This window comes from Myotis brandtii, unplaced genomic scaffold (assembly GCF_000412655.1).
Source record: "Myotis brandtii unplaced genomic scaffold, ASM41265v1 scaffold601, whole genome shotgun sequence".
NCBI classification, from domain to species: Eukaryota; Metazoa; Chordata; class Mammalia; order Chiroptera; family Vespertilionidae; genus Myotis; species Myotis brandtii.
In genome coordinates, this window is record NW_005370276.1 from 1,526,985 (window position 1) to 1,545,318 (window position 18,334).

General features: G+C 53.1%; 1 protein-coding gene across 1 annotated transcript in view; it reads left to right on the top strand.

The window, feature by feature from the left end:
* The first annotated feature begins 6 nt into the window (after nucleotides 1-6).
* Nucleotides 7-18,334, top strand: part of AP2A1 (adaptor-related protein complex 2, alpha 1 subunit) — a 51,585-nt gene continuing 33,257 nt past the window's right edge. The window contains exons 1-6 of the mRNA XM_014550441.1: nucleotides 7-102; nucleotides 11,120-11,188; nucleotides 11,305-11,447; nucleotides 11,808-12,001; nucleotides 17,117-17,246; nucleotides 17,866-17,967. Coding sequence (XP_014405927.1) covers nucleotides 36-102; nucleotides 11,120-11,188; nucleotides 11,305-11,447; nucleotides 11,808-12,001; nucleotides 17,117-17,246; nucleotides 17,866-17,967 — 705 coding nt within the window. The 5' untranslated portion in view covers nucleotides 7-35. The remainder of the gene's footprint in view (nucleotides 103-11,119; nucleotides 11,189-11,304; nucleotides 11,448-11,807; nucleotides 12,002-17,116; nucleotides 17,247-17,865; nucleotides 17,968-18,334) is intronic.

An 18,334-nucleotide genomic window follows, 5' to 3' on the forward strand; every position in this document is an offset into this window, starting at 1 on the left:
GCCGGGCCAGGCCTGGAGCCGACACCACCGCCATCATGCCGGCCGTATCCAAGGGCGATGGGATGCGGGGGCTCGCGGTGTTCATCTCCGACATCCGGAACTGTGAGCGTGCGGCCGGGGGACCCTGGAGGCGGGGAGCGATGAATTGCGGGGTTGGGGGTTACCTTGCCAGAGGGGTAGAAAACCATGGGGGTCGTGGAGGGAGAGGGTAGATAGGGCCCCGGGGGAACTTCAAGGTGGGGGAGTGAAGGGGCTTAGGGTGCCTCTTGAGGTGACTACTCGGAGTGGTTAAGAGACGCCCGAGAGGGTCTTAAAGGTGAGGAGGTTAGTAAGGTTCCGAGGATGGGGGCATAGAGGTGTCCCCGGGAATGATGGGCTTGGGGGTCCTATTAGACTGGGATCCCTGATGCAGATAGAAAGGGAAGGCGGTGCATGGGTGTGTGTCGGGGGTACCCCGTGGAGCGATCGAGTGGGGGGGAGGGAGGCCAGAAGGGACTGGGAGGACGTAAAACCCTGGAAGCCCAATGGGGCCGTGCTCAAGGGCCTGGGTGAGAGGGTGTCATAGAGGGAAGGGGCTAGATAGGTCACCGAGGCTCTTGGCCAGGGCACAGAGAGCGCCCGGGAGGGACAGAGAGTCCTAGGGGCTTGGGGAGGAGAGATGGGAAGGGGGAGGACTGTAGCGGGACCCTGGGGCAGGGTCGAGGGGCTCCAGGATGGAGGCTTGCTCAGGAGGATGGAGGGCAGTGGAGAAGGGGCTTGGAGGGTTACTGAGGGGAAAGGAGCGACTCAGAGGGCACCCAGGGGAGACATTGCCCGTGGAGAGGCTTGGGAGGACCAGCGACAGGGAGCTGTGGGCCTGGGAAGGAGAGGACACTGTCAGGTGCGGGCCCAGGGGATGTTCCAGAAAGGGGAGAGGGCCAGGGGGCCTTAGGGATTTGTGGGGAAGAGGTCTGAAGAGCTGGGGGGGCGAGGGGCCTGGGCTCAGGGTTCAGGGAGGCGGACAGTCTGGAATCTGGAGCCTGACCACGGCAATATGGGGACAGCCGTCGCCAGCAGGAAGGACTGTCGCGGTGATGGGAGGCCTGGTGCCAGGTCAGCTCCCAACTCCTCGCAGCAGGTGTTGGTGCTTGGAGCTGTCATGAGCTTCCCGGACTCTATCCGCATGGCCTTGGGGCCGGCCAGACCTGGGTTCGAGGGCTGTCACCGCCCAGCCGGGTGACCTTGAATGAGGGACCTCACTTCTGTTTCCTTATCTGCCAGGAGGGATAAGGCTGTCCCCACTTTGCTGATGAGAGTGTTGTGATGATGTATGTAGACGGGGCCTTTCCCCGCATTCCAGGCACGAGGCAGGTCTTGGCTATTGTTCTTGTTTTGCTGGGTCTGGAGCAGTGGCCCCTGTTAGGTGCCCAGGGATTGGTTTAGGGTTTAGTAGGTATGGAAGGGTCTAGGATGCGTTAGATCTGGTGAAAAGGAGGGGTGGGAACTGTTGGCATCAGGTGGAGGAGAGATGTTGTGGTTGTTATGAAAAGGGGTGGAGCTATGAGGGGTTGGTGAACTCCGTCCGGGGCCAGCTGTTAGAAGCAGGTGTGCCTTGCCCTAGCCAGCTTGGCTCAGTGGATAGAGGTTGGGCCTGTGGACTGAAGGGCCCCAGGATCGATTCCGGCCAAGGGCACATGCCTGGGTTGCGGGCTTGATCCCCAGTAGGGGGTATGCAGGAGGCAGCCGATCAATGATTCTCATCATTGATGTTTCTATCTTTCTCTCCTTCTCCCTTCCTCTCTGAAATCAATAAAGAAATATATTTTTTTAAAAAAGAAGCAAGTGTGCCTGCAATGCCTCTGATACCTACTAGCCATGTGACCCTTGGCAAGTCACTTAACCTCTCCGATGTTCAGTTTTCTTGTCTGCAAACCCCAGGCATAACAGCATCTTACCTTTGAAGGTTCATTCATTCAATTGACAAGTACCTTTGATCACTAGTGTGCCAGACTGTTCCAGGGACTGGGACTACAGCATGAGCAAAAATCCCTGCCTTCGGGGGCACCATGGCAGGAGGGAGATAGAAAATAAACACAGATAACTGGCAATAAATGACACAATGTCACACTGTGAAGAAAAATAAGGAAGGGGGGACCAGGAGGAGAGGGAGCTGGGTGAAGGCCTCACGGAGATGGCTCCCTGAAGACATCTGAGTGGAGACTGAGTGAGGTGAGGGAGTGAGCTCTGTGGATTTTGGAGGAGAGAGGGGTCTAGGCAAGGGAAGCGTGCATTCAAAGGTCCTGAGGTTGCGCACGCTCAGTGTGTGTTCACTTCAGCGTGCGGGGGTCCGTGAGGCTGGAGCCGAGGGTGGGGGCTGAGGGCAGAGGGGACAGGAATGTGTAGGGCTTTGTGGGTCAACGAGCACTTTGGCCTTTCTCTGAGTGAAACGAGAGCGGCGGCAGGTTTTGAGCACAGGAGGGACATGAGCTGATGGATATTTTCTTTATAAGAATTCCTTTTAAAAATATATAGTTTTATTGATTTCAGAGAGGAAGGGAGAGATAGAAACATCAGTGATGAGTGAGAATCATTGATCAGCTGCCTCCTGCACGCCCCACACTGAGGATCGAGCCCACAACCCAGGCATGTGCCCAGACCAGGAATCAACCGTGACCTCCTGGGTCATAGGTCGACACTCAACCACTGAGCCACGTCGGCCGGGCCTATTGATGTTTTAAAGTCATTCCTGTGGCCTCCGTGAAGAGCACAGACTGGAGGAGGTGTGCGTGGAAGCAGGGAAATAATTAGGGGGCTGTTGCAGGCGTCCGGGTGCGAGATGGTGTTGGCTTGCCTGGGGTGAGAAGGAAATGCGGGGAAATAGTTAGTTCTGGGATCAATTGTGAAGGATTTGCAAAGGGATTGAATGAATCGTGATGGAGCAGGAAAGAAAAACCAGGCCAGTGTCACTGCAGGACCTGAGAGGGAAGCCAGAGGACAAAGGGAAGGTCCAACTTGGGGGCAGTGGAGATTTCACCAAATGCATTGGGGCTTCCTCTTGTCCTTCCTTTTCTCAAATATGTGTTGAGTGGCTGGTGTGTTTTAAGCCTTATCATGGGTGCTGGGGACATTGGTGAGTAGGACAGACTTGTCTGTGCCCCTGTTAAGGAGACAGGTACTGCCCCCAAAATGCAGCTGTTCTTGTCACACACACAAATAAGTTGTATACAGATGTTTATGGCAGATGTTTCCACAATTGCCAAAAAGTGGAAATAAGCAACCCAAATGTCCATGGACAGATGATAAACAAATGTTCCGCCCATGCAATGGAATATTATTTAGCCATTAAAAAGGTTGATGTACTGATAGATGCTACAACATGGGTGCACCTTCTAAGTGAAAGAAGCCATATACACAAAAGTGTGGGATCCCATGTATCTGAAATGTCCAGAACAGGCAAGTCCATAGAGACAGAAAGCAGATTAGTGGTTGCCTGGGGCTGAGGATCGTGGAATGTGGAGCGACTGCTAATGAGTACAGGATTTCCTTTTGGGGTGAGGAAAACGTTCTGGAATTAGATGGTGCTGATGGTTGCACAACATTGTGGATACGCGAAAGACCACTGAATTGCACACTTTAAAAGTGGTGAGCTTCCCTCGCCGGCTTGGTTCAGTGGCTAGAGCATCAGCCTGCGGACTGAGGGGCTCAGGGTTCAATTCCAGTCAAGGGCACATGCCCGGGTTGCAGGCTTGATCCCCAGTAGGGGGCAAGCAGGAGGCAGCCGATCAATGATTCTCTCTCTCCCTCTCCCTTCCTCTCTGAAATCAATAAAAATACATTAAAAAATAAAATAAAGCGGTGACCTTTAGGGTATGTGAATTATATCTTAATTTTTTCCCTTTTAATCCACAACCGAGGATACATGTTTCTTCTTTTAAAGTTGATTTTAGAGAGGGAAGAAGGGAGAGAGAGAGAGAAACATCAATCCATGCCTCTTGTATTCATCCTGACCACGGATTGAACCCTCAACCTTTTGGTGTCCAGAACAGTGCTCCAACTAACCGAGCCACCTGGCCAGGGCTATATCTTAATTTTTTAAGCGGAAAACTATTGTACCTGTCCTAGGTCCCGTGAGGGAGAGGGCCTCAAAGTTGAGGGAATGGGGGCTGATACCTTGCTCAGACTGTGCAGCAGTTAGGCAGGCCCAGGGAAGTGGAGAACTGGGAAGGCATAGGGCCAGCAAGTGCAAAGGTCCTGGGTCCCAGTCGAGACTCTGAGCTAAGCGTAGGATCTGGGGAGTGGGGCAGAGAGCTCGTCCTGAGAGCACTGGAGGGTTTCAAGCAGGAGGGAGGGAAGAGAAGGGATGAGGGAAGAAGTACTGTTCAGAAATGAGCAGGTGAGGAAGATCTGAAGAGCACAGTGGAGTTCAGAGAGGAGATCTAGAAGGAGATGAAGGGCAGGCTCAGCGGAGGGCCAGGAAGGGCAAATTCTGCAGATAAGAGAGGTTGAAGCTGGGTGCAGCCTGAGGGTGTGGTCCCGGCCTGACAGCGGGGAGGAGAGGGGGGACTTATCTGCCTGGAGCTCCCGAGGGCAGGGGCTGGGCTGCCACCTCTCCAGTCCCTCCAACCCTGAGGCGAGCTTTTGAGGGAGTGAATGGGGGAAGGGTGCTGAGCAACCCATTAGGGCGCATCCCACTCCACATTGTGGCCCATTCCGTCTGTGACATCTCCCCCAGGCCCTGAGCACAGGCCCTGGTCTGATCCTCCTCTGGATCCAGTCTGCCCACTGCAGGAGCTGGCCCACCGGAGTCCTCAGGAGATATTTGCCCATTGAATGAATGAATGAATGAATGAACGAATGAACTGACCTTTACTGAGCACTGATTGAGTGCCAGACACTGTTCTTGGTGATGGGACTACAGCAGGGAACTAAAGCCCCTCTCGGTGGGGTTCACATTCTAGGGGGCAGATGGACCAATACACAAGTAATTATATAGTATCCAGGTGTTCACACAGGTGGCGTGGGTGTTGGAGGGAAATGGAGCAGGGAAGGGGGGTGTGGGAACAAGCTTAGGGATGGTGCTTTTGTATAGTCTGGTCAGAGAGCCTCTTGCTGAAAAGGTGATGTTTGGAGCAAAGAATCAAATGTAGTGGGTGAATGGAATTCTGGGCAGAGGGAACAGCTTGTGCCAAGGCCCTGAGGCAGAACTGTGCTTGAAGTGAAGCTAGAGGAGGCTGGGGGACAGGGTGGGAGATTGGTCAGAAGTGGGTGTGCGGGGCCTGGGGGCCATAGTCTGGATTTAGCTTTTACTCTGAGGACAATTGTAGCCAGGAGAGATTTGGAGTGGAGAAAGGACAGGGTTTGACTCAGATTTTTACAGATTCCCTCTGGCCACTGTGCAGAGAACAGAAAGAATGAGTCCTACTTTGGTGGTTCTCCAGCGTTAGCATACCATCCCCTTCCACCCTCCCCACCCCCCCCAATACACACACAGTCAAATTCAGCACCTCCCCCGTGCCAGGACTGCTCCCCACCCTGTGGATCCACCAGGAGTGGAGCAGCCACACCTCCTTGCCGTGGGGGACCTGGTGTGATCTGTTGAGGGTTCGCAGATCGGCATGTGCACCCTAATGTGAGTTAGGCATGTGCACCCTAATGTGAGTTAGGCATGTGCACCCTAATGTTAGGCGGCAGCTTAGGCAGGGCCTGCAGCTGCCTTCCAGCTGGGGACCGACAGGGTGTGACTTGGTTGCTCAAGGAGAATTTTTTCTCCCTAAGGGATGGTGATGACTGATCACATGAGCGCAGTCTAACCCAGTAAAACAAACCAGTGAAATGAATTTTTATACATTTTATTTATCCCAGCGTGTGCAAAACATTATGTGAATGTGCAATCGATAGTTTTTAAATGGTTAATGAGACAGTTTATGTTCCTTTCTCAATTCAAAGGCTGCATTTTCATTGGAAATACTTGCTCTTGATTAAGAATTCATAAAATGTAGCCCGGCTGGTGTGGCTCAGAGGTTGACCTATGAACCAGGAGGTCACGGTTCAAATCCCGGTCAGGGGCACATGCCCGGGTTGCAGGCTCCATCCCCCAATAGGGGGTGTGCAGGAGGCAGCCGATCAATGGTTCTCTCTGATCATTGATGATTCTATCTCTCCCTCTCCCTGAAATCAATAAAACCATTTTTTTAAAAAAGTTCATAAAACTGATTCATGGGGTACTCAAGTTCCAAACATACGTTCGCAGTAACTGAATTGAGGATTGGTTTTTCAATTTACATTTATTAAGAGTAAATAAGATTAGGAATTCAATCCCTCAGTCACACTGGCCGTATTTCCAGCACGTGTGGCCAGTGGCTCCCGCGTTGGACAGCACAGGCCAGCATGCTCTGAGCCTATGAACCAGGAGGTCACGGTTCAAATCCCGGTCAGGGCACATGCCCGGGTTGCAGGCTCCATCCCCCAATAGGGGGTGTGCAGGAGGCAGCCGATCAATGGTTCTCTCTGATCATTGATGATTCTATCTCTCCCTCTCCCTGAAATCAATAAAACCATTTTTTTAAAAAAGTTCATAAAACTGATTCATGGGGTACTCAAGTTCCAAACATACGTTCGCAGTAACTGAATTGAGGATTGGTTTTTCAATTTACATTTATTAAGAGTAAATAAGATTAGGAATTCAATCCCTCAGTCACACTGGCCGTATTTCCAGCACGTGTGGCCAGTGGCTCCCGCGTTGGACAGCACAGGCCAGCATGCTCTGAGCCGGATGGTGGCCCAGAGTCAGGGAGCATCATTTCCCAGAATCCTCTCTGAGGACCCAGCGCTGCTTGGACTTGTGTGGGAGACCCATCAGGGCAGGATTGTATGGATGGAACATTGTTACCTTGTGAACAGTAGTTGTCGAGCCGGCTGTGGACACTTGCAGTGAAAGGGACGGTGACCTCAGTAAAAGTGCTTTGGTTCCCTCCAGCGTAGAGTCAGGGCTGTTAGGATGCTTTTGGTGGCAGCGATAGACCCGCCCCTAGGCCTTTTTGGCTTAAACCCTCACCGACTTTATCTCCCGTAGCCAGAGCCTCAAGTAGGGCATATCCTCAGCACAGTCAGCAATTTCCTGCTCTGGTCTGTGGCAAGAGGGTGGTCTTTCCCCACCCACATGTCCCTTACAGCCATCGCTACAGGCAGAAGGGGACCTGCACCCTCCCATTGCTCCCCAGTCCCCTCAGAGCACCCAGGAGGGGCCGGCTGGTCTGGCCGCGCCCTCTGTGCCAGCCTACAGGCCGTGGCACAGGCCGGTCCTCCTGCCCTATTTCTACCTGGTCCATTCCTCACCGGAGGATATTTTTCCCATTGATTTTTATTTTATTTTTTATTTTTTAAATATATTTTATTGATTTTTTTACAGAGAGGAAGGGAGAGGGATAGAGAGTTAGAAATATCGATGAGAGAGAAACATCGATCAGCTGCCTTCTGCACACCCCCTACTGGGGATGTGCCCGCAACCAATGTACATGCCCTTGACAGGAATCGAACCCGGGACCCTTGAGTCTGCAGGCCGACGCTCTATCCACTGAGCCAAACCGGTCAGGGCTCCCATTGATTTTTAGAGAGAGTGAAAGGGAGGGAGAAGGAGAGAGAGAGAAACATTGATGTGAGACACACATCAATTGGTTGCATCCCACAAGTGCCCTGACTCGTGGGGGGAGCAAATCTGCAGCCCAGGTACGTGCCTTTGACGGGGATTCAAATTCGAGACCCTAGTGCATGAGCTGACACTACCACTGAGCTGCACTGGCCAGGGCTTGCCTCATCTTTTTTTTAAAAAATATATTTTATTGATTTTTTACAGAGAGGAAGGGAGATAGATAGATAGTCAGAAACATCGATGGGAGAGAAACATCGATCAGCTGCCTCCTGCACATCTCCCACTGGGGATGCGCCCGCAACCCAGGTACATGCCCTTGACCGGAATCGAACCTGGGACCTTTCAGTCCGCAGGCCGACGCTCTATCCACTGAGCCAAACCAGTTTCACCTCATCTTTTGATCCTCAAATCCCAGGAGCTGCTGCCAGCCGCCCAGCCCCGTTGTGCTGGCCTGTGTCACAGTCCTCAGAATTGCCGGTCAGCCTCCTTTGCATCCGGGGTCTCTAAGCACAGGGCTGCTGTCGCTTATCCCTGAGCCTCACCCAGGAAATGTTTGAAGATAAAGGAAACCCTTTTCTTTTTATTTATTTTTTAAATGTATTTTATTGATTTTGTTACAGAGAGGAAGGGAGAGGGATAGAGAGTTAGAAACATTGATGAGAGAGAAACATCGATCAGCTGCCTCTTGCACACCCCCTACTGGGGATGTGCTCGCAACCAAGGTACATGCCCTTGACCGGAATCGAACCTGGGACCCTTCAGTCTGCAGGCCGACGCTCTATCCACTGAGCCAAACCAACTACAGCTGTGAATTCTTTTTAGTAAAGTATATATTATGCAGAAAACAGTATCAAATAGCTGTGGATACTTTAAAGACTAAAGAAAACACACACACACACACACATATGCATATTCTTTACATGGTCTTTAAGGTATCCATATCTGTTTGATATTGCCTTCTGTATGATTGAATACATTCCTACAAAAATATTTTCATATGTAATTTTAATATGTAAATATTTTGTATACACATGTACATGTATGGAAATAGATCTACTGAAAAAGCCCACAGATCGTAAGTGACCAGCTTGGCGAATTTTCCCTGATTGAACACAGCCACGTAACCGCCCCCCAGGTGCGGAACCCGCATCCCAGCCTGGCTCCCCGCACCCTCCCAGCCCTCTCTGCTCCCAGGGATAGCTACCGCTGGGCCATCCAACACCATACGTTCGTTTTGCGTGCTTCTCGGAGCTTTTAATAGAGGTGTAAGTGAAGGCCGGAGAGGTCGCTAGCCTCGAAAATTTAATTGCCGTTCAAATATCCGTCTATCTGTGGTCAAGTTTACTCAGCTACTTGGTGATATGTGATCCATTTATGAGAGATTGTTTCTCCTGGTCCCTACAGAATAGTTTTAAAGCAGCAGGGGAAGCAGTTGCGGTCATTCTCAGGGTAGGAGTAGCACAGCATGCGAAGTAATTTTGAGGGGCTGGCGTGGGCCCTTGGTGGTCACTGCCCCACCCTGCCCCCGGAGGGAGGCACTGTCCTAGCCTTGGTCCACCCCTGAGCAGGTACTCCGGGCGGAGTTCTGGGCGCCCTGGCTGGTGAACTGCTCCTGAACCCTCCTCATCTTTCACAGCCTTCCTCAAATGTCCTCACCTCCGCAGCCTCCGCCAGGGCCAGGCGCTGCCCGCAGCCTCCATCCCCGCACATCTCACCCGGGAGTGGGGAGGAAGCCCCCTGCCTGCGCCCACCAGGCCAGGAGTCCCTGAAATGGATCAGAAGTACCAGGTCCAACTGGGTCCTGGGTGCCCAGTGTAGCCCCACGCAGGCCGGGCCCCCAGGGCCTCAGGAAACGTGTAATTAATAAATGAAGGATCAGGTGGCCTCTGGGGCCACAAAGGCCAATTCAGACTCAGCATTGAAGGGCTGGCCCTGTACCTCCCGAGTCCCAGAGACCTCCCACCCTCACCCGCGGGCTCCGCTCCTTCCTCAGGCGGGGAGGGGTCACCCCGCACCTCATAGGGCCCTTATTCACGTCTTCATGCCTTTTCTTTCTAAAATATATTTTATTGATTTTTTTACAGAGAGGAAGGGAGAAGGATAGAGAGTTAGAAACATCAATGAGAGAGAAACATCGATCAGCTGCCTCCTGCACACTCCCCACTGGGGATGTGCCCGCAACCGAGGTACCTGCCCTTGACTGGAATCGAACCTGGGACCCTTCAGTCCGCAGGCTGATGCTCTATCCACTGAGCCAAACCGGTTAGGGCTTCATGCCTTTTCTGAGCTCAGCACTCAGGGAGCCCTTGGAACATGGAGTTGCTACCCAAAGTGGCAGATGCTGACCCTGTTTTCAACCAGCTTCTGGTTGGATCTGGGGGACAGGTGGACCCAGACACCCATGACATGTACCCCAGGGAGGTGACCGGGCTGTGTGGGAGCCCAGGGGGGTCCTGGGACAGTGCTGAGCCACACCTGTGGTGGTTACAGCTTCTCCCAGTGGCCACTTAAAAAAAAAAAAGGTAGAAAAAGCCTGGCCGGTGTGGCTCAGTGGTTGAGCATCGACCAATGAACCAGGAGGTCAGAGTTCAATTCCTGGTCAGGGCACCTGCCCGGGTTGCTGGCTTGATCCCCAGTGGGGCATACGGGAGGCAGCTGATCAGTGAGTCTCTCTCATAATTGATTGATGTTTCTGTCTCTCCCTCTCCTTTCCTCTCTGAAATCAATACAAATATAAAAAAGGGAAAATTCATTTTAGCAATATATTCATGATACCCAATATACCCTAAATATTGTCATTTCAACACGGAATCAATCTTTTAAAATGTTGATGAGATAGTTTACTGCCCCCTCCCCCACTGTCTTTTAAATCTGGTGTGGCCCTCCGCTTACAGCCGCCTCAGTTTGGAACAGCTACGCCTCCGGTGCGCGCGAGTCACCCGGCTAATGGCTGCAGGGAGTAGCTCAGCACCCAGGGGTCTGGCCTTGGCCTGCTGGCTGGGTCGCAGTGGGACCTTCATTGAATTGGGAAGCTGGAGGAGGACCAGGTTTTCAGGAGACGCTGAGTGGGGATGTCTAGGAGTGAGGATCCTGGGGGGCAGCTAGAAGCCAGCCGGGCCATTCATTCATTCATTCCTTTATCATGTGCTTTTTGCCAGGCCAGTGCTGGGGCTGTGCAGGGGTAAGCAGAGCCGTGGGTGGGGACAGCTCTCAGGAAGAGGATAGTCAGGGGCCGCGGTGAGAGGAGGGAGTCAGGGGTGGCCCTGAAGTGTGCGCCGGGCGCCTGCTCTGGGTTGGAGCCACCAATGAGCCTTAGTGATCGCTTCCCTGAAGCTCCAGCTGGAGATGGGGCCCAGGCCTGTCCTCCGCCTCAGCGCCCGGGGCCCCAGCATGGAGAGTTTGCCCTCCAGCTTCGAGGGCCCTTGCCAAGGAAAGTGGGGCAGGTGGCTCCGCTCCAGGACCCTCACCCCCAGCCCTGCCTTCCCTCCCCAGGTAAGAGCAAGGAGGCGGAGATTAAGAGAATCAACAAGGAACTGGCCAATATCCGCTCCAAGTTCAAAGGTAGGTGGGGGTCTGGACTCCTGGGTCTGAGAGCGGAGGGGGCTGGGACTCTTGGGACTTGCAGGTGTGTTCCTTCCTCATTCTTGCCTCCCCTTTCCTCCTTCCTCTGGCCCCAGGGGACAAAGCTTTGGATGGCTACAGTAAGAAAAAATACGTCTGTAAACTGCTCTTCATCTTCCTGCTTGGCCATGACATTGACTTCGGGCATATGGAAGCCGTGAACTTGCTTAGCTCCAACAAGTACACAGAGAAGCAGATAGTGAGTCTGGGGAGGACGGGCTGGGGCCTGGACCCCTCGGTCTGAGGGAGGAGGGGCTGGGGGCCTGGACTCTTGTGTCTGAGGGAGGAGGGCTGTGGGCCCGGACTCCTGGGTCAGAAGGAGAAAGGATGGGAGCCTGTACTTCTGGGTCTAAGGGAGGAGGGACTGAGGGCTTTGGTCTGAGGGAGGCGGGGGCTGAGGGCCTAGACTCCTGGGTCTGAGGGAGGAGGGGCTGTGGACCTGGACTCCTGGGTCTGAGGGAGGAGGGGCCTGGAAGTATATAGACTCTAGGGTATGAGAGTTGGGGCCTAGGACCAATTAACCACAAGGCTCCCCTGCTCCCCCTCCCTCCCCACCCAGGGTTACCTGTTCATCTCGGTGCTGGTGAACTCGAACTCTGAGCTGATCCGGCTCATCAACAATGCCATCAAGAATGACCTGGCCAGCCGCAACCCCACCTTCATGTGTCTGGCCCTGCACTGCATCGCCAATGTGGGCAGCCGCGAGATGGGCGAGGCCTTCGCCGCTGACATCCCTCGCATCCTGGTGGCCGGGTGAGTCCCTGGAGACCTGTGGAGGGGGGTGCAGTGGGGGAGACAAGGCCCAGCCAGGATGTGGAGCCCACGCTGAGCTTGGAACCCCAGGGGTCCTGGTGGCAGCCCTGTGATGTGTCTCCTCATCTCACTGAGCCAGCTGACGGCAGTGTGAGGCAGCCTCCCAGCACAGCCAGTGCGATGTCTGTCTGATGAACTGACCTTTGACATCTAGTGTAGAAGAGGTGATAACCTTCAGTTATGTTGGTGACAGCCCTCCAGAAATTGTACATCCCCATTCATTCATTCAACAAGTGTCTATTGGGCATCTACTGTGTGCAAGGCATCATGCTGATTGCTGGGGATGTAGACATGACCAGGAGTGGACATGGTCAGTGTCCTCCCAGCATTCACAGTCCAGAGTGGAGAGATAAACATCGATTGAGTAATTGCAGGATGAAGCATTTAATTCCTCTCAAAACCATGCTGTGCGGGATAGGAACCCCTAAGAGCATTGAGTAGGGGTCAGCCTGACCTAGCCTGAGGGAATCAGGGAGAGCTTCCCAGAGGAAGTGGCATGAGGCTGAGGCCTAAGTGAGGAGGAATCGTTGGCCGTGGAAAGGGGAAAGGCATGAAGGGCGGTGAGTGTCCTGAGGCAGGAGGTCACTCAGCAAGTATTTCTGTTGCACTGTGCCGGGCACTGTTATGGGCACGGGGGAGGCAGAGGCGAGCAGCAAGGACGGTGGTGCCCACCCTTGCGGAGCTTACGTGTAGTGGGAGAGCCAGAGAACAAACACGTACACAAAACATAAGGTGAGTTCAGACCGTGACTGATACTCAGAAGAAAACACAATAGGGTAGTGGGGGGTCCTGGAGGTCGTGGGGGAGGCCACTTACATTAGATTCTCAGGGAGGGTCTCTCTAAGGAGTTGATGTAATTTGACACTGAATGATAAGAACATAATCATTCAAAAGTGTTGGAGGAAGAGTCCCAAGCAAAAGGAGCAACAAGTGCAAAGGCCCTGAGGTTGGCGTGAGCTTTCTATGTTCATGGAATCAAGAGATAGTGTTTTTGGAAGGAGTGTGGTGAACAGGAGAGAGGGAGAAGTTCGGATTGTATTGTAATTGATGGGGGGAGGCAGGTGGATGACATGAGCCACTTTGTAATTTTAACAGCCGAGCTTTGCCTGGTTTGGCTCAGCGGATAGAGTGTCAGCCCGCAGACTGAAAGGTCCTGGGTTCGATTCCGGTCAAGGGCACGTCCCTGGGTTGCAGGGTTCCCCAGCTCTGCAGTTTGGACTCCTGTGGGAGGCAGCCAATCGATGTCTCTCTCTCTCCCCACCTCCCTTCCACTCGAAAAATCAATGGAAAAAAATATCCTCAGGTGAGGATTAAAATAATAATAAAATAAAATAAATCAACCAAAGATCATTCAGCCTAGTGTGGGGAAAGGTAAGACTTTTATTTCTGGCAACATATGGACTAGATTCCTGATGCTCTTTTTGAAACCCAGCTGTCAGTATTGAATAGGAGAGGAGAGGAAATATTCGTCAATTTTCAGGAGCCAAAAGTAAGGACGGGCCACGGCACCGGGAGATGCGCCGAGTGCTGTAGCCAGATCTTGCTTAGAGGGCATTCGCTGAACTGCGTGAACCCAGTATTGGTTTGGGGGGCCCTGCAGCCTCTGGGGACAGAAGACAATGCTTTTCCAAGGAGAGGCTCCAGAGACCACACTTCAGAATGAGCGTGATTTGGAAATAAACCCTTAGGAGATATAAGCAAAGTTACCTGTTTTGAACCTTGGCACAGAGCAGCGTGCACACTGGTTTTCAGCCTGATTTCCGCCTACTGGGTCATCCACAAATCCTTCCGCCAAGCTTTAGAGTCACGTGCTGCAAACTGGTAGACCCCAGTGTCTGACAGAAGCAAAGACGCCTTTTTCTGGAGAAACCCACCTTCTCCACAGGCCTCACAGGTTCCCACCGGTGAGGCAGCCCGGAGTTCCGTGAGTAGCTCACAGTCAAAAATCACTAAACACAGGAAGCAAGCACCTCGAGGGAGAACCAGCAGAAAGAAAACGGAAAAGAACAGTCAAATTAGAATCGTCCTATGGGATGTAAAATAAGTGTAATAGGCTCCAAGGAAGGAGGCAGCCGATCAGTGATTCTCTCTCATCAAAATGATTCAAACACGAGCAAAGTGCAAGCAGATCGGGAAAATATCACCGATATTTTTAAAAAATTGAGTGGTCTGGTTTAGCAGCAGAATAGACAGTGATCAAAGCAGGTTAAACAGCCAGTAGAACTGAAGAAATGAATGGGAATGCAGCCCAGAGAAACAAAGAGATGGGGGGAAATGTTCCTAAGATTTTGTTTTATTGATTTCTAGAGAGAAAAGGGAGAGGAGAAACCGATGTGAGAGTGAAACATCGATTGGCTGCCTCCCGCACGCCCCCTACTGGGGATCGAACAGGCAACCTTTTGGTGCACAGGAGGACGCCCAACCAACTGAGCCACACTCCCCAGGCTGTCTTACAGTATTTCTGTGCGAAGTCTTTGAAACGTGGCATGTAACATACACACATTACATCTCAGTTGGGACTCGCCACAGTCCCTGTGCCCAAAAGCCCTGTGTGGCTGTGGACCAACATCTTGGTAATGAAAGCTCCTGCCTGTTAGGTCCCGCGGGGAGGACATGGGCAGGACAGAGAAGGACCGGAGGCAGAGCCCGGGCAGCCCAGCGTGTTGGGATCTGAGCGGAGGGGAGGGGGGTGCACGGTGGACCCTGGCTCAGACACAGAGAAGAGACTTCCACGGAGGAGGGCGTGGGTAGTGGTGGTGAGAGCTGCGAGACGGTCGCTGGCCACCCTGAGCGCAAGAACTTGGCACCGGCGAGGTTGGAGAAAGGGCCAGTGTGACAAACATGTATGCGCACACGAGGGAATGACTGCCGAGGGGCCCAGTCCTGCCAGAGTGTGGGCCAGGCTGGGTGGTCTGAGTGTAGGCTGGGCTGTCCATACCGAAAACTCAGCCTTGACAATGACTGGGGCACGTGGGAACTTTTCTTTAGGTAGATTTTTTTTTAATTGAGGTAAAATTCATATAACATGAAGTTCACCTCTTTTTAAATGAACTTTTTAATTTATTGATTGATTTTTAGAGAGAAGAAGGGTGGGGGGGAGAGAGAAACTTCGATTTGTTGTTCTCATGTATGTATTCATTGATTGATTCTTTTTCTTGAAAATCTATTTTTATTGATTTCAGAGAGGAAGGGAGAGGAAGAGAGAGATAGAAACATCAGTGATGAGAGAGAATCATTGATTAGCTGCCTCCTGCACATCGCCTCCTGGGGATCGAACCCACAACCTGGGCATATGCCCTTGACTGGAATCGAACCCGGGACCCTTCAGTGCACAGGCTGATGCTCTATCCACTGAGCCAAACCAGCCAGTGCTCATTGATTGATTCTTGTATGTGCCCTGACCGCAATCAAAGCCGCAACCTTGGTATATGGGACAGTGCTCTAACCAACTGAGCTACCTGGCCAGGGCTAAGTTCACCATTTTAACTATTTTAAAGGGCACAATTCAACAGTCTTTAGTATCTTCACAACGTTGTGTAACCACCACCACTAACTTAATTCCAGAACATTTCCATCATCCCAGGAAGAAGCCGACAGCCATCAGCAGCCCACTCCACACGCCCTCCCTCTCCAGCCCCAGGCAACCACTGACCTGCTTTCTGTCTCTAGATTCGCCTGTTCTGGGCATTTCCTACAAATGGAATCCTGTGGCCTTTGTGTCTGACTCCTTTCACTCAGCATCATGTCCTCCAGGTTCACCCGTGTTGTAGCATGGATCAGTGCTTCATACTTTCTTATGGCTGAGTAATAGTATTCCATTGTTGGATGGGCCACATCTTGTTTATTTATTTATAAAAAAGGCCCCACCTCCTGCCGATCGTGTACAACGTTCACATTTGTGTGACTTGGTGTAGATGCCTGGGTGCGGAATTGCTGAGTCACATGGTAGCGCGCCTTTTTAAAAAAGAAGAAATAGTTACCCTGCACCGTGTGGCTCAGTTGGTTGAGCGTGGGCCCATGCCCTGAAAGGTTGCCGGTTCAATTCCTGGTCAGGGCACATGCCCAGGTTGCGGGTTCGATCCCCAGTTGGGATGCATGTGGGAGGCAACCGATCGGTGTTTCTCTCTCTCTCCCATCCTCTGTCTCTAAAAATCACTAAAAATATATTAAAAAAAACATTTATTAAAATGATGAAACAGCTGCAGTTGAATCCCCGCTCACGTCCCTCAGATCATCTCTTCCCCTCCTCCCTCCCCGTCCTGTAAATCAGGTGGTTTTGTCCTTTAATACCTGGGCGCAGTCCCCCAGATTATGTAGTTTCAAACTTCCCCTTAATATTATCACAGTCTCGGTTTCACTTCACCAAGCTGCTAAGTAGCTCTCACTCCTTGGTTTGGTATTTGGACGTTTCCCGGCTTGTAACTGGAGATGATGATAGAATTCACCCCCTCGGAGGGCTGTGGCGAGGGTTAAACACGCTGATAAGTAGAAGCCTTGGTGCAGAGCGTGGCCCGAGGAAGGGCTGTGAGCTGTGATGATGCAGGTGAGAGAGCGCCGCTAGTCCTGCCTGGGCCTGCGACACCTCCCGCTGCTTCGGGTTGTATCTGATGGCAGGCCGCAGTGCACATTCTCGTGCTGCCACCTGGAACACGGGGGTGGGGCGTTCTGGGCGGAGATTCTGTCTTTCCTCATTCAGTTACTCAGTTTTCTGCTCACCTGGCACTTTCCCCCCAAAACAGTGGCTGGGCGCAGTGTACTTGGATGCCAACGGCTGGGCTAGGATGGAACCTCTGTGAGGACAGGCGTTTGGACCAATTTGCTCACTAGTCTGTCCACAGTGCCTACAGCATGGTGGTACCCAGTAGGCGCTTAATAAGTGCAGAGCCAGGCTTGACATTGTGCCAGTGGCCCCACAAGGCTCCTGAGACGTGGGCCATGAGAGCAGCGCCAGGTTGGATCCCGGGTCCGCCTGGGAGGAGCGAGAGAGGCGGGAGGTGTGCGGGGCTGGAGTCCTGGGTCACGCTGACCCACCCACCCCACATCGTGTCCCCACAGGGACAGCATGGACAGCGTGAAGCAGAGTGCGGCCCTGTGTCTGCTGCGGCTCTACAAGGCCTCGCCCGACCTGGTGCCCATGGGCGAGTGGACGGCCCGCGTCGTGCACCTGCTCAATGACCAGCACATGGTGAGACCCGTGCCTCTGTCCCCCCCATCCCTGCCCTTGATGTCCACCTGGAGGCAGGGAGTCCCACGCCCGCCCTGGATGCCTGGGCCCCCACCCGTGACCCTGCCTTTACCAAGGCACCTAGAGACGCTGGTCTGGTCCCCCCAGTACTTATTACTCACCCAGGTGTCCCGAGGCACTCCCATCCCCGTCCCGGACACCCACTGGCTGCCCAGGGGTCCTGTCCAGTGTCCCCAACACCAACACCCACCCAGCCCCTCAGAAGAAGCCCGGCCTGTGTATCTGACACCCAGAGGTTCCCCAGTGCCCACTGCCTGCCCCAGTGCCCACTGCCTGCCCAACCAGCACAGAGATGCTGACCTCGGTCCCAATCCCATACCTCCAGTTCCTCTTAGTCCCCACTCACCCTCTGCTCCGAACCCCAGTGAGTGCTGGTCACGTCCCTGAGCCCCAAAGCACCCACTGTGACACCTATGCACCCCTAAGCACACACCCCTCCCCCCCCCACAGTCCACCCCTGTGCGTTCCTGAATCTCTGCTCTCAGATCCGCAGCCTGCACACTTGTCCCCAGTCTGACCTCCCACCAGGCCCTGACCTGCCACTCATCTGCCCCTGCAGGGCGTGGTCACAGCTGCTGTCAGCCTCATCACCTGTCTCTGCAAAAAGAACCCGGATGACTTCAAGACGTGCATCTCCCTGGCTGTGTCTCGCCTGAGCAGGGTGGGTGTGGCCTCGCTGCTGGCTGCGGGTGGGAGCCCTCCGCTCCCTGTCTTCCCTGTCCCCGGGGCACCTCTCTGGTCCCTGGCGCTCCTTGCTTTCCCTGGGAGGCAGCCCAGCTGGTGGTTAGGAACTCAGGCTCTGAGCTCAGTTCCTCCTGGCTCGGCTACAAGTGGCTTCCCCTTTCTGGGCCTCAGTTGTCCCTTCTGTTCAATGGGGATGATCCTAGTGCCCACCTGACAACATAGTTGCTGTGAATTAATCCATATAAACCAGCGGTTCTCAACCTGTGGGTCAAGACCCCTTTGGCGGTCGAATGACCCTTTCACAGGGCTCGCCTAAGACCATCCTGCATATCAGATATTTACAT